The following is a 16,490-nucleotide window of genomic DNA, read 5'->3' as shown; positions in this document are numbered from 1 at the left end:
AATATTTAGAGATCTTGAAATACTTAAAAAAAACCAAGAATATAATATATGATGAATAGGAGAAAATGAAAATGAACTGAAGCCTTTTTAAAGCTAGTGTAGTCTAATAAAAAGCTAAGTATTAAAAAGCAAAATTTTGTCATTACTGTCATCATGTATTATTGCTTTCATCTTTACTGTTATAATTTTATTCATGCAGTGCATGAATTCAATGTTACATTGGACACTGATCACATTTGCTCCTCTCTCCTGCTCTTCTCTTTTTATTTCCTTTGCTTTCTTCCTTTCATTCTTTTCTCCCTTCCCTTCTTCCTTACACCCTTTTCCTTCCTCCCTCCTTCCCTCTCTTCTTCTTTCTTCTTTCCTTCTTGTTTCTTTTTTCCTCTCTACAAAGTATTACACACACATAGGTCTGGTGTACAGAGCACATGAAAGTCTGCCCTCTTCTCCATCTCTTTACCTCTGGCGATCTTAAGTCTTCTATTTAATAGACAAAATGATACATGGATCCTGATATTTTGATTAGAATCACATCAGATTTTGTCAAAGGTTATACTGGGCTGACTCAGTGCACATGAATTTGAGTGAACTCGAGGAGACAGATGACAGAGGAGCCTGGCGTGCTGCAGTTCTTGGGGCTGCAAAGAGTTGGACATGACAGCAACTGAACAACATACTGGTCTGAAGATTTCCTCTTCAGGAAGAAATGTGTTTAAGGTTTGAAGTCAGAGAGGAAGCTATTAGATAAGGGAAAAGTGTATCACTGCTAGTGATGGACAAAGGCAGAGATGAGAGGAATAGGATAGTTCTCAGAGATGAATTCAGGAGACGTGGGAAACGGACGGAAGGGCAGGGACTGGTCACACCTTCAAGGTGATTGGGAATCATCTTCAAGGTTGTTGTGGAAGAGAGAGAAGAATCTAGGCCTGCTTTGTCCAATATGGTAGCCACTAGCCAAGTGTAGGTAAATTCAAGTTAATGAAAACAAAGCAAAATTTAAAAGTCAGTTCCTTGGGACTTCCCTGGTGCTCCAGTGGCTAAGACTCCACGCTCCCAATGCAGGCCACCCAGGTTCTATCCTTGATCAGGGGACTAGATCCCACATACTGCAACTAAAGCGCTCACAGGTTGCAACCCAAGATGCAGCACAGTCAAATTAAATAAATATTAAAAAATAAAAATAAGCTGCTTTCTTTTTTAACAAAAGTCAGTTCCTTGGGTGCACTCACTTTACTTCAAATGCTTATTGCCACATGCAGCTAATGACTATCTCATGGGAGACACAGGCTTGCCAGGTGGCGCTAGTGTTAAGGAACCCACCTGCCGATGCAGGAGACCTAAGAGACACAGATTCCATCCCTGGGTCAGGAAGATCCCCTGGAGAAGGAAATGGCAACCCACTCCAGTATTCTTGCCTGGAGAATCCCATGGACAGAGGAGCCTGGCAGGCTACAGTCCACGGGGCCACAAAAGAGTCAGAAGACTGAAGTGACTGAGCACTCAGCATCCATGGGAGATAGGGAACATTTCCCTCATTGTAGAGAGCTTTTGTGGACAGTGGTGATTTTGCCAATGCAGTGATGGTTATTATGTGAAAACAGGGCTCTTTAGTACTCTGTTTCTGAAACTGTAAATGTTCCCATAGTCAGTGTTCTTATTGTCTGGAATTGTTTCTGGGATTAATGATGAATTCACTAGGAAGATAAAGAAAGGAGAAACGAACATTTGCTGAGGGTTTACTATTTGTTGGAACTTTCCAAGCCATTTTCCACATATGATTATGTAATTCTTTCAACAGCCTTATAGGGTAGTATGACTATTACTATTTTTAAGGGCAAAGAAAGGCTGGCACAGAAAAATGAAGTAGCCTGCCATAAATTGTAAATATTTTCGCCAGGATAGGAAATCAAGTCTAACTCCAACATTCTGCTTGAGTCATACAACTTGTTGCCGTAATGAGTGGTTCACTGATTTGCATATCTACTCTGTTTTAGGCACATAATAAAATAAAAGAGAAAACATAATGTAAGTAGGAAACATTACTAGACTTTACATTTTTAAATAAAAAGTGAAGACTAGAGTAACTAGGACTTTAAAATTTGATTTATATTGTTCTATAGTTGTATAAATAAACTGCATGGACAAAATATACATAAAAATTCTTTGTTGTACAAAAAATTTCACACTGATATCAGTTTTTTTCCCATTGCTCTTGCAATTAAGACATAAAGATATTCTCATCACTAATATTTGTTTATATTATAAAATAATTTGATATAAATTTGACATAAGCACTTTAATCTGCCACTTAAGAATATTCAGAGCCAGGCTGACATTGTACATAGAACAAAAAAAAAGCTACATTTTAATTAGTTCTTGGCCATCCATATTTCTGCTGCGAAGCATCCTCCAAATTATGCAGTCTCACTAATATGCACAAGCTGGAAGCTTTTAAACTTAAGAGTTTATTGTAGGTTAAAAAATAAAAACAATTATAATATTTAAAAGCTTATTCATTTAAAAATTATTTTATGCAATGTTTCAAACTTATCCCATCATACAGTCTAAAATAAACCATAAATAGCAGATTTTCATATTCATTCCCATCTTTTCTGATGATTTTCCAACCAATGATGTGACTTGTCCATGCTATATTTACTAGATTATGTCTTGCACGACAGGGGGTTGGGTGGGGTGTTCAGGCTACAGACATTTTCAACAGAAAATCCGTCATTTGCAACATCATTTGTCAGCACAGGTGCCCTGGTTCAAGTGACCCACCCAGTTCTGGGAATGGAAAAGCTGACACAGGACTATGAAGCAGTTGTCTGATAGCATCTGGGCAGGAAACAGAGAAGCCTGAACTTTAAAACAGTCCTAATAATTTCCAAGTCCTTCTGAGATTAGGTGGTTAAGTATAATAATTGCAATGCATGTTTATGCCCTATTTACTTATGTTTGGTAAATTTGAGATGAAAAAGCCTGAGAAAGAGACACTAGATGTAACACACAGCACTTTCATTCCCTTCAGCCAATTATAGTTAACAAAATATCTTTAAACAATAACTGTATCTTAGGTAAACAGGTTTAACTATAAAGACCAGTTAAAAATATGTTACTGTGAAGTAACTATTACAATGTGTTTCCAACTCTAACAGAAGGGGAATTCCATGAACACTATTAATGGTAATTCTTGCTCTATTAGCATAAATATGGAGAATTTGGAGGTTTATGAAGGAAATAATTAACTGAATTATGAAGACTCTACTATTTCCATGTTAATACTTTGAAACAAACCTTTGGGGCTCCATCTTTCCAGAGTTATTGCCCTGAGATGTCTATGGGCTTTGTCAAGATCCCAACTCCATCTGTTTGTTTAGGTATTGACAATATTGCTTCCTCTCCAAAGTATTTTTGTCTTTCTAGGCAGAATTAATTACTCCATCCTCCTACAGCACTTGGGCAACATTTCTATTCTGGCTGTTGTTGTTGTTTAGTTGCTAAGTCATGTCCTTTGCAACTCCATGGACTCTTACATTGGACATAATTACTCATTTACATGTGTCTTCTCTGGTCCATGACCTCTTTGATATTATATGATTTTCCTTATTCTTTCCTGGTTCCTGGCATTTAGCTCACTGCTTGACATCGAAAAATTTCACGGTTGTTGTTGCTAGGTCACATCAGTCGTGTCCGACTCTGTGCAACCCCATAGATGGCAGCCCACCAGGCTCCCCCATCCCTGGGATTCTCCAGGCAAGAACACTGGAGTGGGTTGCCATTTCCTTCTCCAATGCAGGAAAGTGAAAAGTGCAAGTGAAGTCGCTCAGCAGTGTCTGACTTAGCAACCCAATGGGCTGCAGCCTACCGCTCCTCCGTCCATGGGATTTTCCAGGCAAGAGTACTGGAGTGGGTTGCCATTGCCTTCTCCGAAATTTCACAGAGTTAAATTTAATTTTAAAATAGTCTAAGCAGTGTTTCTCAAAGTGTGGTCCTGGTATCACCTACATCAGAATCACCTGTTTGGTAGAAGTACAGATTTCTGGGCCCAACAGAACCCATTTAAACAGAATCCCCAGGGTGGAGCACAGGATGCCACATTTTTAACAAGGACTCAGGTGATTGCTATGCATAATGAAGTCTTTCTGTAAAAGCATTTTTTTGAGACATAATTCATATACCATACAATTCACTTGTGTGAGGTGTACCATCACAGAGTTTATTTTTATTTGTTTAATTCACAAAGTTGTACAGCCATCAGTGATGAAAGGCATGTGGGCAGATGTGTTTGGGTTTGAATCTTGCTTCTTTAATATCTACAAATCCTCTGTAAGAAAGGAACAATAATATCTTTCTGAGTTATGAGAGTAACGCTGAGCACTTAATCATGTGCAAAGCACTGGGCTTTACAACAGCCCTGTGAGGTGGATATTACTACTTTTATCTCACAGATGAAGTTAAGGAATTTACCCAAGGCCATAGAGTAAGTGCTGCAGCTGGATATGAGCCCCAACAGTTTGGCTCTGTAGGCGCCCTATAGACTTTTCTGTAAGGATGCGAGATAAATATTTCTAGCAAAGGCAACATTTTCATTATCTCCCAAACAAACTCAATACCCTTTTCTTTTCTTTTCTCATGCCTCCCAACACTTGACAGCAACTATAGTTTCTATCTCTACAGATTTGCCTAACTGGACACTGCATATGAATGGCCTCATGCAATATGAGGCTGTGATGGCTTCTCTCACTTAGTATATGTGTTCAGGGCTCATCCAAGTCGTAGCATGCATCAGTACCTCATTGCTTTTTATTGCTGAATAATACTATATTATGTGAATATACAACATTTTATTTATCTATTCATTAGGTGATGAATATTTTGGTTGTTTCTACCCTTCGAGCTATTATGACTAATACTGTTACAAACATTTGTGTACAGCTTTTGTGTGGACACATGTTTTTATTTTTCTTACATATATACCTAGGAGTAAAATATCTGAATCATACAGTAACTTTAGGTTTTACCTTTTGAGGAATTAGCAGACTGTTCTTCAGTAGCTGTACCTACCATCAAAGTATGACGTTTCCAATTTCTCTACATCCTTGCCAACTCTTTCTACTGTCTTTTTTAAAATTATAATCATGTGGATATGAAGTGGTATCTCACTGCGGTTTTGATTTCCCTGATGCCTAATGGTATCGAGCATCTTTTCATATGTTTGTTGGCTATTTGTATATCTTTTATGGAAAAATGTCTATTCAAGTCCTTTGCTCATTTTAAAATTGAGTTATTAGTCTTTTTATAATTGAGTTCTAATAGTTCTTTATTTATTATAGATACAAATCCTTTATTAAGTGTATAATTTATAAATTTTCCTGCCATTTTATGTCAGTGTCATCTTTTTAGTTTTTTGATGGTACCCTTAGAAGCACAAAACTTTTTAATTTTGATCAAGTTCAATTTATTTTTTCCTTTTGTTGCTTATACTTTTGGTGTCGTATCTAAGAAACCATTGACAAATTCAAGGTCATGAGGATTTACATCTGTTTTATGTGAAAAGTTTTATAGTTTTGGTTCTTACATTTAGAATATCCATTTTGATCTTATTTTGAATTAATTTTTGTATGTTGTGTGAGGCATTTTATTTTTTGCAGGTGGCTATCCAGTTGTCTCAGCATCATTTATTGAAAAGACTATTCTTTTCCCCTGAATTATTTGACACCCTTTGTGAAAATTAATTGACCATAATGTAAAGTTTAGAACCATGTGTCTACTGGAATTGTGAGAAATGTAATAAGAGTAATACAAGATAAAATTATTAACCTTAGCCCATTCTAATGATTATTAGTTTTTTTCTTTTTTTGGCTGCACCACTCGCAGGATCTTAGTTCCCCGACCAGGGATTAAACCTGGCCTTAGCAGTGAAAGCACTGACTCCTAACCACTCCACCTCCAGGGAATTCCACTTTAATGATTATTAGTCTTGAGCTGTGTTTGCAATTCCAAATTTGGTGTGTATATGGAAGTTGTGAGGATGGGAAATGTTGAGGGAGGGGTACAACATAAACTATTTAATTCAAGAAACTTACTTGGCAAAATGGTCTTATAGCGATTTTTGGTTCCATGACGTGGAATGTCAATTTCTTTGGGATCCACAAAGTTCATTGGTATTTCCTGAAAAAATAAGTGATATCAAATACTGTATCTAATGCTGCCACAAAGAAAATCTTCACGGGGGGCCATCTGATCCAGAGCTCTATTGGACTTCAAAGTCATTTATAAAAAAACAGACTAACACCTCTGATTTGCCAACACCCTTCCTTTCCTAAACACATCAGCTGCACCCTGACAAGCTGACTCTAAGAAATGGCTTTGTGTGTTAGATAGTATTATTTGATATGTAGTTTTTAAAGAGACATAGAAAAGTTTGGTTAGGTTTTAAGAATCCTGTTCTGACATAATTGCTGGGAATTTATAAACAGGTGGCTGAAATTTTTTTCAACAGTGTATTTAGATTTCTTCCAATCTGTAGATTTAATACTAAATTTTTTTATTATGATAGATTCTGTCTTAACATTAATTGTGACTCTTTTAGGATTATGAAAAACTTCCCCTCAAATGGTAAATATAAAGGGAATTTTTGTTGATCTAAGTAATAATGATATGATGCATTTTTGTATTAAGAAATGGTTTTTAATTTTACTGTCCCATTTCTGTTTGTAAGTGCAATATTTGTAGTGAAGGGCATTTAGACACTGTCTTCTAGCAATTAACAAGAATACAAATATATTTATTAAGTCAGAATATATGCCAAATGATAGAGGAAGGAACAATTAGAGCAGGAGTCACTCTATATATTAGACCTAAAAGGTGAGCATCTGATGCTGACTGGAACAAAGGAAACAGTAAGCCAAAGTTTTCAAAAGGTTCTAAACAAGTATTTAAGGAGCTGATTATACAAAATGGTATGTTCTCTAACTTAAAATTCTGCAAAGGATTGCTTAGATAAATGTGAATTAAAATACCTTTTATCCCTGGATCACATAAAACAATATTTTTGTTACCTACACTTTCTCAAAAGAAAATAAAACTTGACAGCCTAGGATTCATTGAAATGGAAGAACTTATCTACAAATGTATTTAAATTGTCCTTGTTTTCAGGCGATCTGAAAATTCAAGAAAAGCCTGACTATACTATGAATTTAAGACTCGGTCCATAGAGAGGAGTAGCTTACTTTAAAAACATCATTTCTGAAACTTGCATTATTTTAGATATTTATAATTTATTCTTGTTCTTTGCGCCAACTGAATAAGTTCACAGTTTCAAGTTACCAAAGTAAGCAAAATTGTTGACTGTTCAATAGAAACCACTTGTTCATGCTTAGTAATTCAAACAGGTTAGTCTGTTTTGGCAAAGCTGTGATTAGCTCTATTCCTCCCATCTTTCTTGTTGTCTGACACACACAATTTATCATCTTCCAGCATTCTCTCTCTATTCCTTGCTGACCTCATCTTCCCTTTCAGGGAAGTAGTCCATGTTAAAGGCTTGTCTTATTGAACAAAGAGCTATCTGCAGTTCGAGAAACAAACCTTTGGCCACTTACATGACCATTGATTGGCTTGTTTAATCCCCCAGGTTTCATTTTCTTCATACATAAAGAGAATACATGCTACAAAGTCTAATTTTACAACTGCATGCTTAGTACTTTACTTTGGATACTTAACAGGTGATGAAAGTAATAGATCAAACCTATGGCTGGCTCAGGAAAGGGTGGTTGCAAACACCTGACTAACACCTCAGTGTTCAATTTATTATACCCAACGGATATGGCTTGAAATGTACATCTGCTTTAAGATGCAAGTGGTTCTATAAAATGGATATTCCCCTTGGGAAACAGTTGGACAACTTAAGAAGGTCTAATGTGTCTCCATGCTCTCTGGATAAAATGTGTTTTATGTATTATCACTAGCAACAATGATGGGTCATCATCATCTTTAGCTATATGAAACTCACCATTATTCTTAGCCTACATTTAGTCTTCCTTTTGTGTTTCTTATTTCATTAAAAGAAACTATATGTACCCTGTTGCTAAGTCTAAAAATGGGAGTGTCGTTCCTACCTTCCCTTTTTCTTGGCAGACTTACCTCATTAAGGCCACTTCTTGTAAACTCCTATAGTGAAGTCGCTCTGTCGTGTCCAACTCTTTGCAACCCGTGGACTGTAGCCCACAAAGCTCCTCCGTCCATGGGATTCTCCAGGCAAGAATACTGGAGTGGGTTGCCATTTCCTTCTCCAATAGACTCCAATATAGACTCCTATAGACCCTTCCAATTTTCACTGCTACTTCTTTAGTTTTGACTAATCACAGCTTCACAGGATAATCTCTAGAGTCTCCAAAATACCTCTTTCTAATGCAGACTCTACTGCCAATAGTAATTTTTTAAAACTTTTAATTTTATATTGGAGTATAGCCTATTAACAATGTCGGGATAGTTTCAGGTGGACAGCAAAGGGACTCAGCCATACATATACATGTACCCATTTTCCCCTAAGCTCCCTCTCATCCAGGCTGTCACATAACATGGAGCAGAGTTCCCTGTGCTATACAGCAGGTCCTTGTTGGCTCTCCATTTAAAATACAGCAGTGTGTATCTCTCGATCCCAAACTCCCTAACTGGATAGTAATCTTTTTTAAACACAAGATAAATCCAAACCTTTAGTAACATATTAAGTCTTAGATTTGTTTTATGTCTGAGGCTCAATTTTTGTTACTTCCCACCTTAATTTTAATGCTCCTGTCAAACTGAACAATTTAATTCCCCAAATAGTGACAAGCAAGCCTGCTCTGTCATCCTGGAATGGTCAGCTCCTTCGTGCCACTTCTTTGCCTGGCCAGCTTCTATACCCTCTGCCTTAATTTAGGTATCACGTCCTAGTTTGAACACGCACCAGTAGTTGATGAAATGCAGGGTGGACCTGAAATCTTTGCACTGGTAACCTTTAGAACTGTAACCATTTTACTATGAGCTGACAGTGTCATTTAGAATGTGCCTCTAGTGGCTAGAATATCAAAATGCCTCCTGAAGAGTGAATAACAAACAGCAGGCTTACCATGAATTCACTTTGGAGTAAGTGTGAACTTGCCACGACGTCCCTCAGCTGCGACCTTGTGAGAATTCGGCTGGCTGATTGCAGGTACTCCATGGCTACCTTCTCCCGTGGGGTTGGTATGGCCACAAAGGGTTCAACATTGCCCAAGCTACTCATGTCCAATGTAAGAGATACGTTGGACCCTCGCCTACATTGGAGGAAAATGCTATTAGGTTTAAACACTGTATGGATTGTTTTCAGCAGATCAGTTTGTCTTCCTGTATATACACATAATTCAACGAGAACTATGATAGAAATAAGGACCTTCTTTTAGGGTACCATAATTGATGATAGCAATTACTGTAGTTTCTCTACAGCAAATGGACAGTTTTGTTGTTGGAGAAACCACTCTGAACTGAGAAAATGAACTATAGTTTATTAAGGGATATAGCTGCTATGGAAATAATAAGATGGCTAATAAATGAATAAGATGGCTAACAAATTAAGTGAAAAATTTAGGAAAAGTAAACATAGCATTTGAATTGAGGACTAAGATGTGACACAAACCTACTTTATCTGTGTATCTGAGAGTCCAGTATAAAAATTCTGTACCCACCCTAGCTAATATTTTTGACATCAATATACTATACTTTATGATTTTATTAAACACAGGAAGCTCAGAGGAGAAAAACAATCTCTTTATTTTAGTTCAAATGATTGCCATTAAAATAGAATTTAAAAGTTCAAAATGTATTTTTTTATAGTTTCTGGTAAATTCTTAAAAGATAACTTTTTCATTCTGTATACATATGTATATGTTTTGTCCTATATGTATCTATGCATATATGTATGTACTTACATATGTATGTATTTAATCCTGTGATAAACTTACAACAAGAAGACCACAGACCCTTATGCTAAATTACAATTGAACCTCTCTCTGTGATTTCCCTCTTGTTGGGAGGCAAGGTGTGGTTCTTCCAACATATAAAGGCTCCCTGTGTCCTGAACAGAAGGTGTGAGTGCCTCTTACTAATAACAGCAGCTGTATGGAATCAAGGAGTAACTATCAAATAGCATGTGTTGAGGGTCAAATAGCACATTGAAGTGCTGCACTCAATATGCCAGCAAATTTGGAAAACTCAACAGTGGCCACAGGACTGGAAAAGGTCAGTTTTCTTTCCAATCCTAAAGAAAGGCAATGCCAAAGAATGTTCAAACTACTACACAGTTGCACTCATCTCAGACACTGGCAAAGTAATGCTCAAAATTCTCCAAGCCAGGCTTTAGCAATACGTGATGGATTTCGAAAAGGCAGAGGGACCAGAGATCAAATTGCTAATATCTGTTGGAACATAGAAAAAGCAAGAAAATTCCAGAAAAACATCTATTTCTGCTTTATTGACTATGCCAAAGCCTTTGACTGTGTGTATCACAACAACTGTGGAAAATTCTTAAGGAGATGCAAATACTAGACCACCTTACCTGCCTCCTGAGAAATCTGTATGCCGGTCAACAAGCAACAGTTAGAACCAGCAACAGTTAGAACATGGAACAATGGTCTGGTTCCAAATTGGGAAAGGAGGTATATTATCAAGGCTGTATATTGTCACCCTGCTTATTTAACTTATATGTAGACTACATCATGTGAAATGCTGGGCTGGATGAAGCGAAGGCTGGAATTAAGATTGCTGGGAGAAATGTCAATAACCTCAGATATGCAGATGACACCACCCTTATGGCAGGAAGTGAAGAGAAACTAAAGAGCCTCTTGATGAAGGTGAAAGAGACTGAAAAAGCTGACTTAAAGCTCAACATTCAAAAAATGAAGATCATAGCATCTGGTCCCATCACTTCATAGCAAATAGATGGGGAAACAACGGAAACAATGACAGACTTTATTTTCTTGGGCTCCAAAATCACTGCAGATGGTGACTGCAGCCATGAAATTAAAGGACGTCTGCTCTTTGGAATAAAAGCTATGACCAACCTAGACAGCATATTAAAAAGCAAAGACATTACTTTCCCGACAAAGGTCCATTTAGTCCAAGCTATGGTTTTTCCAGTAGTCATGTATGGATGTGAGAGGTGGACAATAAAGAAAGCTGAACACCGAAGAAGTGATGCTTCTGAACTGTATGTTGAAGGTGACTCTTGAGAGTCCCTTGCACTGCAAGGAGATCAAACCAGTCAATCCTAAAGGAAATTAATCCTGAATATTCATTGCAAGGACTGATGCTGAAGCTGAAGGTCCAATACTTTGGCCTCCTGATGTGAAGAACTGAATCTTTGGAAAAGACCCTGAGACTGGGAAAGATTGAGGGCAGGAGGAGAAGGGGACGACAGAGGATGAGATGGTTGGATGGCATCACCAACTTGATGGACTTGAGTTTGAGCAAGTTCTGGGGACTGGTGATGGACAGGGAAGGCTTGCATGCTGCAGTCCACAGGATCACAAAGAGTCAGACACGAATGAGCAACTGAACTGACTGAGGGTCAATTTAAAGAATTTTTAAATTTAAAGGGGACTGAGGTGTGTGTCAGGTGATCAAATTTGGTGCCAAGTGGTTATTGTCCCAGGAAAATGGAAAGCTGGCATATACGAGCCCAAATAAACCCAAGCAAAGAGAATACAAGCAGATAGTTCGGTTCAGGTTCAGTTCAGTCTTCAGTCATACCACTGTATTCAGTGCCCCTGACCCCGCAGTAGGCCACTGTTGACCCATGTCTCTGCCAGCGACTCCTGGACACTCACAGGCAAGTCTGGCTCAGTCTAGCATATTAATTCCTTTAAATTGTGTTTAACATGTATGAAGTACTACATCAACAAACACTGAAGTGGTTAGGGCTTAATTTTAAGAAATAGAAAATTATTAGAACACACAACAAAAAATTCATTAAACAAAAAATATATCAGTTCTTTCCTCTTACGAATCTGCTTCCAGTTGCAGCTTTGGTGTCATTCTACATTTTGATATATAATGCTGTCATTTTCATTAATTTCTAAATGGTTTGTAGTTGTAGCTTTAATTCTTGCTTTAACTCGAGGGTAATTTAGCTGTTTGCCCACTCATTTTCCTTATTAATATCTAGTACATGAAATGTACATAGAAATCAGAATGGACTAGATTTCTAATTATTGGAATTTCTTGATGTTTTCTTTGAGACAAAAACTATAACAAAATTTTCTAAATATTTCATACATGCTTTTGCCGGCAGCTGGTTTGGCTACTATCCATGGATCTATTGATAAATATGTCTACATATCATATCTATGTACATATATACATATCTATCACATTATATATTATATTCTGATATATTATTAAAAATACTATTTCAATCTATTTTTTTTCTTACTTTTTTCCTACTGGATTTCTCATAGCCTGAAATAGATAGTGAGTCACAGAATTGTGTTTGTTATTTCTTGTTATATTTCTAATAATTTTTACTTTATATGTTTCAGCTATTATGTTGTTTGAAGTGAAGTCGTTCAGTCGTTTCCAACTCTTTGTGACCTCATGGACTGTAGCCTACCAGGCTTCTCTGTCCATGGGATTCTCCGGGCAAGAATACTGAAGTGGGTTACCATTTCCTTCTCCGGGAGATCTTCCCAACCCAGGGATTAAACCCAGGTCTCCCGCATTGGAGGCAGACGCTTTAACCTCTGAGCCACCAGGGAAGCCCATGTTGTTTGAAGAGATTCATAAATATAGTTTCACTCTAAGTTTATCAACATTAAATAAATAATTTCTCATTAATTTTATGTCTAGCCTCACATTTGACTTTTCCCCCCAGTTTTATTGAGACACAATTGATACATCAGTTCAGCTCAGTTCAGTCACTCAGTCGTGTCCAACTCTTTGCGACCCCATGAACCGCAGCATGCCAGGCCTCCCTGTCCATCACCAACTCCTGGAGTCCACCCAAACCTGTGTCCGTTGAATCGGTGATGCCATCCAATCATCTCATCCCCTGCCGTCCCCTTCTCATAGCATTGTATTAATATAAGTTTAAGGCATATTGCATAATGATTTGACTTACATATATTAGAAAATGATTAATAGTAAGCTTAGTTAACATCCATTATCTCGAATAGACACCAAAAAAAGTTTTTTCCTGGTGATGGGAACTCTTGGATCTACTCTCTTAAAAGCTTTCAAATATACCACAGTGAAAAGTGAAGTGAAGTCTCTCAGTCGTGTCTGACTCCTTGCGACTCCGTGGACTGTAGCCTACCAAGCTTCTCTGTCCATGGGATTCTCCGGGCAAGAATACTGGAGTGGGTTACCCTTTCCTTCTCCAGGGGATCTTCCCCACCCAGGGACTGAACCCAGGTCTCCCGCATTGGAGGCAGACACTTTAACCTCTGAGCCACCAGGGAAGCCCTCAAATATACCATAGACCAGTGTTAACAGTCATCATATTTTACATCACATCCCTAGTATATGTTCATGTTATAACTGAAAGGAGAAGGAGACAACAGAGGATGAGGTGGTTGGATGGCATCACTGACTCAATAGACATGAGTTTGAACAAGCTCTGGGAGTTGGTGATTGACAGGGAAGCCTGGTGTGCTGTAGTCCATGGGGTCACAAAGAGTTGGACATGACTGAGAGACTGAACTGAACTGATCCAATTCACACTGCCCCAACCCCCACATCCGACTTCAAAATTTAATATTGACTACCTGCCTTTTTTGAGCATGTTCCTAAAAAAACTTTTGTAGTTCCTGTTATTATTTTTAACTCTTCTGAATCATTGTATTAGGCATTAGGGGATAGCATAATGGCCACCCCATAAAATAATCACCTACCTGAGAAGAGGGATGGTGCTCCCACCAGGTTTTCCTTTTTGGTGCCTGGCAGTGGTGACTGACAGACCTCCTGTGTTTCTGAGTAGGAGATAAGTAGTTGAGGAGGAACAAAGGGTGGTTCTACATTCAGGCCAAGAATTTTAATCTATTTCTAGTGGGAAAGTGGTTTTTAAAGTTTCTCAGTCCAGTTCTTTTGGCCTTTAAATTGCAGAAGTTCCTAATTCTGATAATAGTTTGCCTATTGGCCTTAGATTTTACTGTATTGGTAAGAATTTGGCTTTGCTGGTTACACAGATAGTTGAGTAAGGAGCTGGGAGAGGTGGCTTAAGGGACTTCTAATCAGACGCCATTTAAAACCACTATTCTGTTCAGTCCATTTTCAGCACTAAAACACAGAAGTATCTGCAACCTGCCAACTGAGGAACACTCAGTGCTATTAGATGATGGTTTAGTAGAAAGCAAGGTCTCTTCTATCAAGAGTGATCAGAGCAGATGTATGAACGAGAATGAATTGAGTTTGGTCTTAAAGATAAAAGATAAATTTTGAGTAGACAGTTATTTCAGAGACAGAGTCTGGCAGGAAAACAAAAGTGTGGGAGCAGGAAATGATAAGGCATCTTTGAGAAATCATATATCAGCAGTCTGAGCTAGAGTTCTGTTGTGTAAGATGTATTTTGGAACTGGGGGGCAGGGTCATGTAGGAGAGCTGAAACAGAAGCAAGAGTCATAGAAACAAGAGTATAAAAAGACTGCCCAAATCCAGAAAAGAGAGAATTCAGAGCATCGAGTTATATCAGCTTCTGTTTTGGCTTCTTGCGGCATACTCTGCCTAAACCTGGAGGATTAAAAGTCTTTGGGATCCTTGTTTTAGGTGCTTTTGATCTAATGTGTAAAATTTGTATACTACGGCTGATTCATGTTGATGTATGGCAGAAACCAACACAATATTGTAAACCAGTCATCCTTCTATTAAAAATAAATAAATTAAAAAAATTTTTGTAAGGATTCTGTGATAAACTGAGAGCCAAGAAAGCATTTTCATACAAACTGACTTGGTCAGGAAGAATGACTTTTGTTTGGCAAGGGAAGGAAGAAAGGAAACAAATACTATTTATTAAACATCTACTACTTGCCAAGCACTGTTCTAAGCACTTTCACATATGATATCTCAACTTTCAGAGCAGCTCTCTGAGGTCTTATTTTCCCTCGTTTCATAGGTGAAGAAATAACTAATAGGAACACGATAGCAGACTAAAGATTCAACCCATGTTAGAACATAGAATCCAAGCTCTTTCTGCTTTGCCACACAAAAGCAAGGTAAGGTGGGCACTTTATGCTAGTCTGTGCAGTGCCCGATGTAGAGTTGGGGTCGGTTGTTGGTAGTAAAGTTAGGATTGCTGCTGCTAAGTCGCTTTAGTGGTGTTCGACTCTTTGTGACATTATGGACTGTAGCCAGCCAGACTCCTCTGTCCATGGGATTCTCCAGGCAAAAATACTGGAGTGGGTTGCCTTGCCCTCCTCCAGGGGATTTTCTTGACCCGGGGATCAAACCCACATCTCCTATGGCTCTTGCATTGCTGGTGGATTCTTTACTACTGAACCACTGGGGGAAGCCCAAAGATAGGATTATTGATGTATATTGTGGACACAGTATAATTTTCAAGTCACAAATTCAATCTTTACAGTCATGCTTGTCTGGGCTCAAATCCTGCTTCTCCCATGAGCTTCTGTTGGACTTTGGTCTGGCTAGACTTTGTACATCTCAATTTCCTTCTCTTTTGTGAAATAAACAATTAAGTGTACCAACTTCAGAAGATTATTATAAGGGTTAATCAGATAGCTTAAGTAAACTGCTTATAAAAAGAGATGCTTGGCCAGTGTTAAATTTGGGTCATAATGAATAAAGTTCTGTATAACTCTCACCTTCTAATACTTCTCTAAGGGATTCATTTTAAGAGATCACCACAAAAACTCAAAAATTGTTTTACTGGGGTTAACTTTAACATTTTGAAACCAATAGATAGAATCTATATTATAGCAAAATACATCTTTCTTGATAACCTGTTTCTTTATTTCATTTTATTATGGTAAATCTGTTTCCCCTGAACCCTAAGCAGTTCCAGAACATTTTACCTCAATATCTCAGACATGTCTCAAAGTTTAATTATGGAGTCAAACTGGCACAGGTTGTTGACCTTATAGACAACACTTTCCATAAAACACAGGCCTTATCATGAGGGCTCTTATACCCTGGCCATAAAATACTGCCAGAGGATGTCACAAGCTTGGAAAAATCTCTACTTTGGTTAATTCTTATCTTTGAGGAATAAACAATATTTAGGTCAACTGAAATATAGAGGAATTAAGAAATAAAATCAATAGAATCAACTTAAAAATGTGTACACTTCTTAGTCATGTCTTGGGTTGGAGAGAAGAGATTAAATATGCATACATATCTATTTTAATTTTTCTATTGTAAAAGTAACACATGTTCATTGTAGAAAATTTAAAATTTAGGGGTTTTAAAAAAAGAAACTAAAATGACTCAGTCATATAAATGTCACTAATATTTAAACTGATGTT

General features: G+C 37.6%; 1 protein-coding gene across 3 annotated transcripts in view; it reads right to left on the bottom strand.

Annotated features, from left to right (window-relative positions):
• Nucleotides 1-16,490, bottom strand: part of PTPRR (protein tyrosine phosphatase receptor type R) — a 275,773-nt gene that overhangs the window by 43,257 nt on the left and 216,026 nt on the right. For all 3 annotated transcript variants that reach the window (XM_086399964.1, XM_086399965.1, XM_086399966.1), the window contains 2 exons: nucleotides 9,113-9,299; nucleotides 6,090-6,174 (listed from right to left, as the gene is read on the bottom strand). In XM_086399964.1, the coding sequence (XP_086256090.1) occupies nucleotides 6,090-6,174; nucleotides 9,113-9,299 (272 nt within the window). The remainder of the gene's footprint in view (nucleotides 1-6,089; nucleotides 6,175-9,112; nucleotides 9,300-16,490) is intronic.

This window comes from Bos grunniens, chromosome 5, assembly GCF_055505025.1.
Source record: "Bos grunniens cultivar Pamir isolate PY7600 chromosome 5, Bosgru_T2T1.0, whole genome shotgun sequence".
In the NCBI taxonomy this organism is placed as follows: domain Eukaryota; kingdom Metazoa; phylum Chordata; class Mammalia; order Artiodactyla; family Bovidae; genus Bos; species Bos grunniens.
Note: the sequence above shows the minus strand (reverse complement) of the source record. Positions and strands in the feature narration are given on the sequence as shown.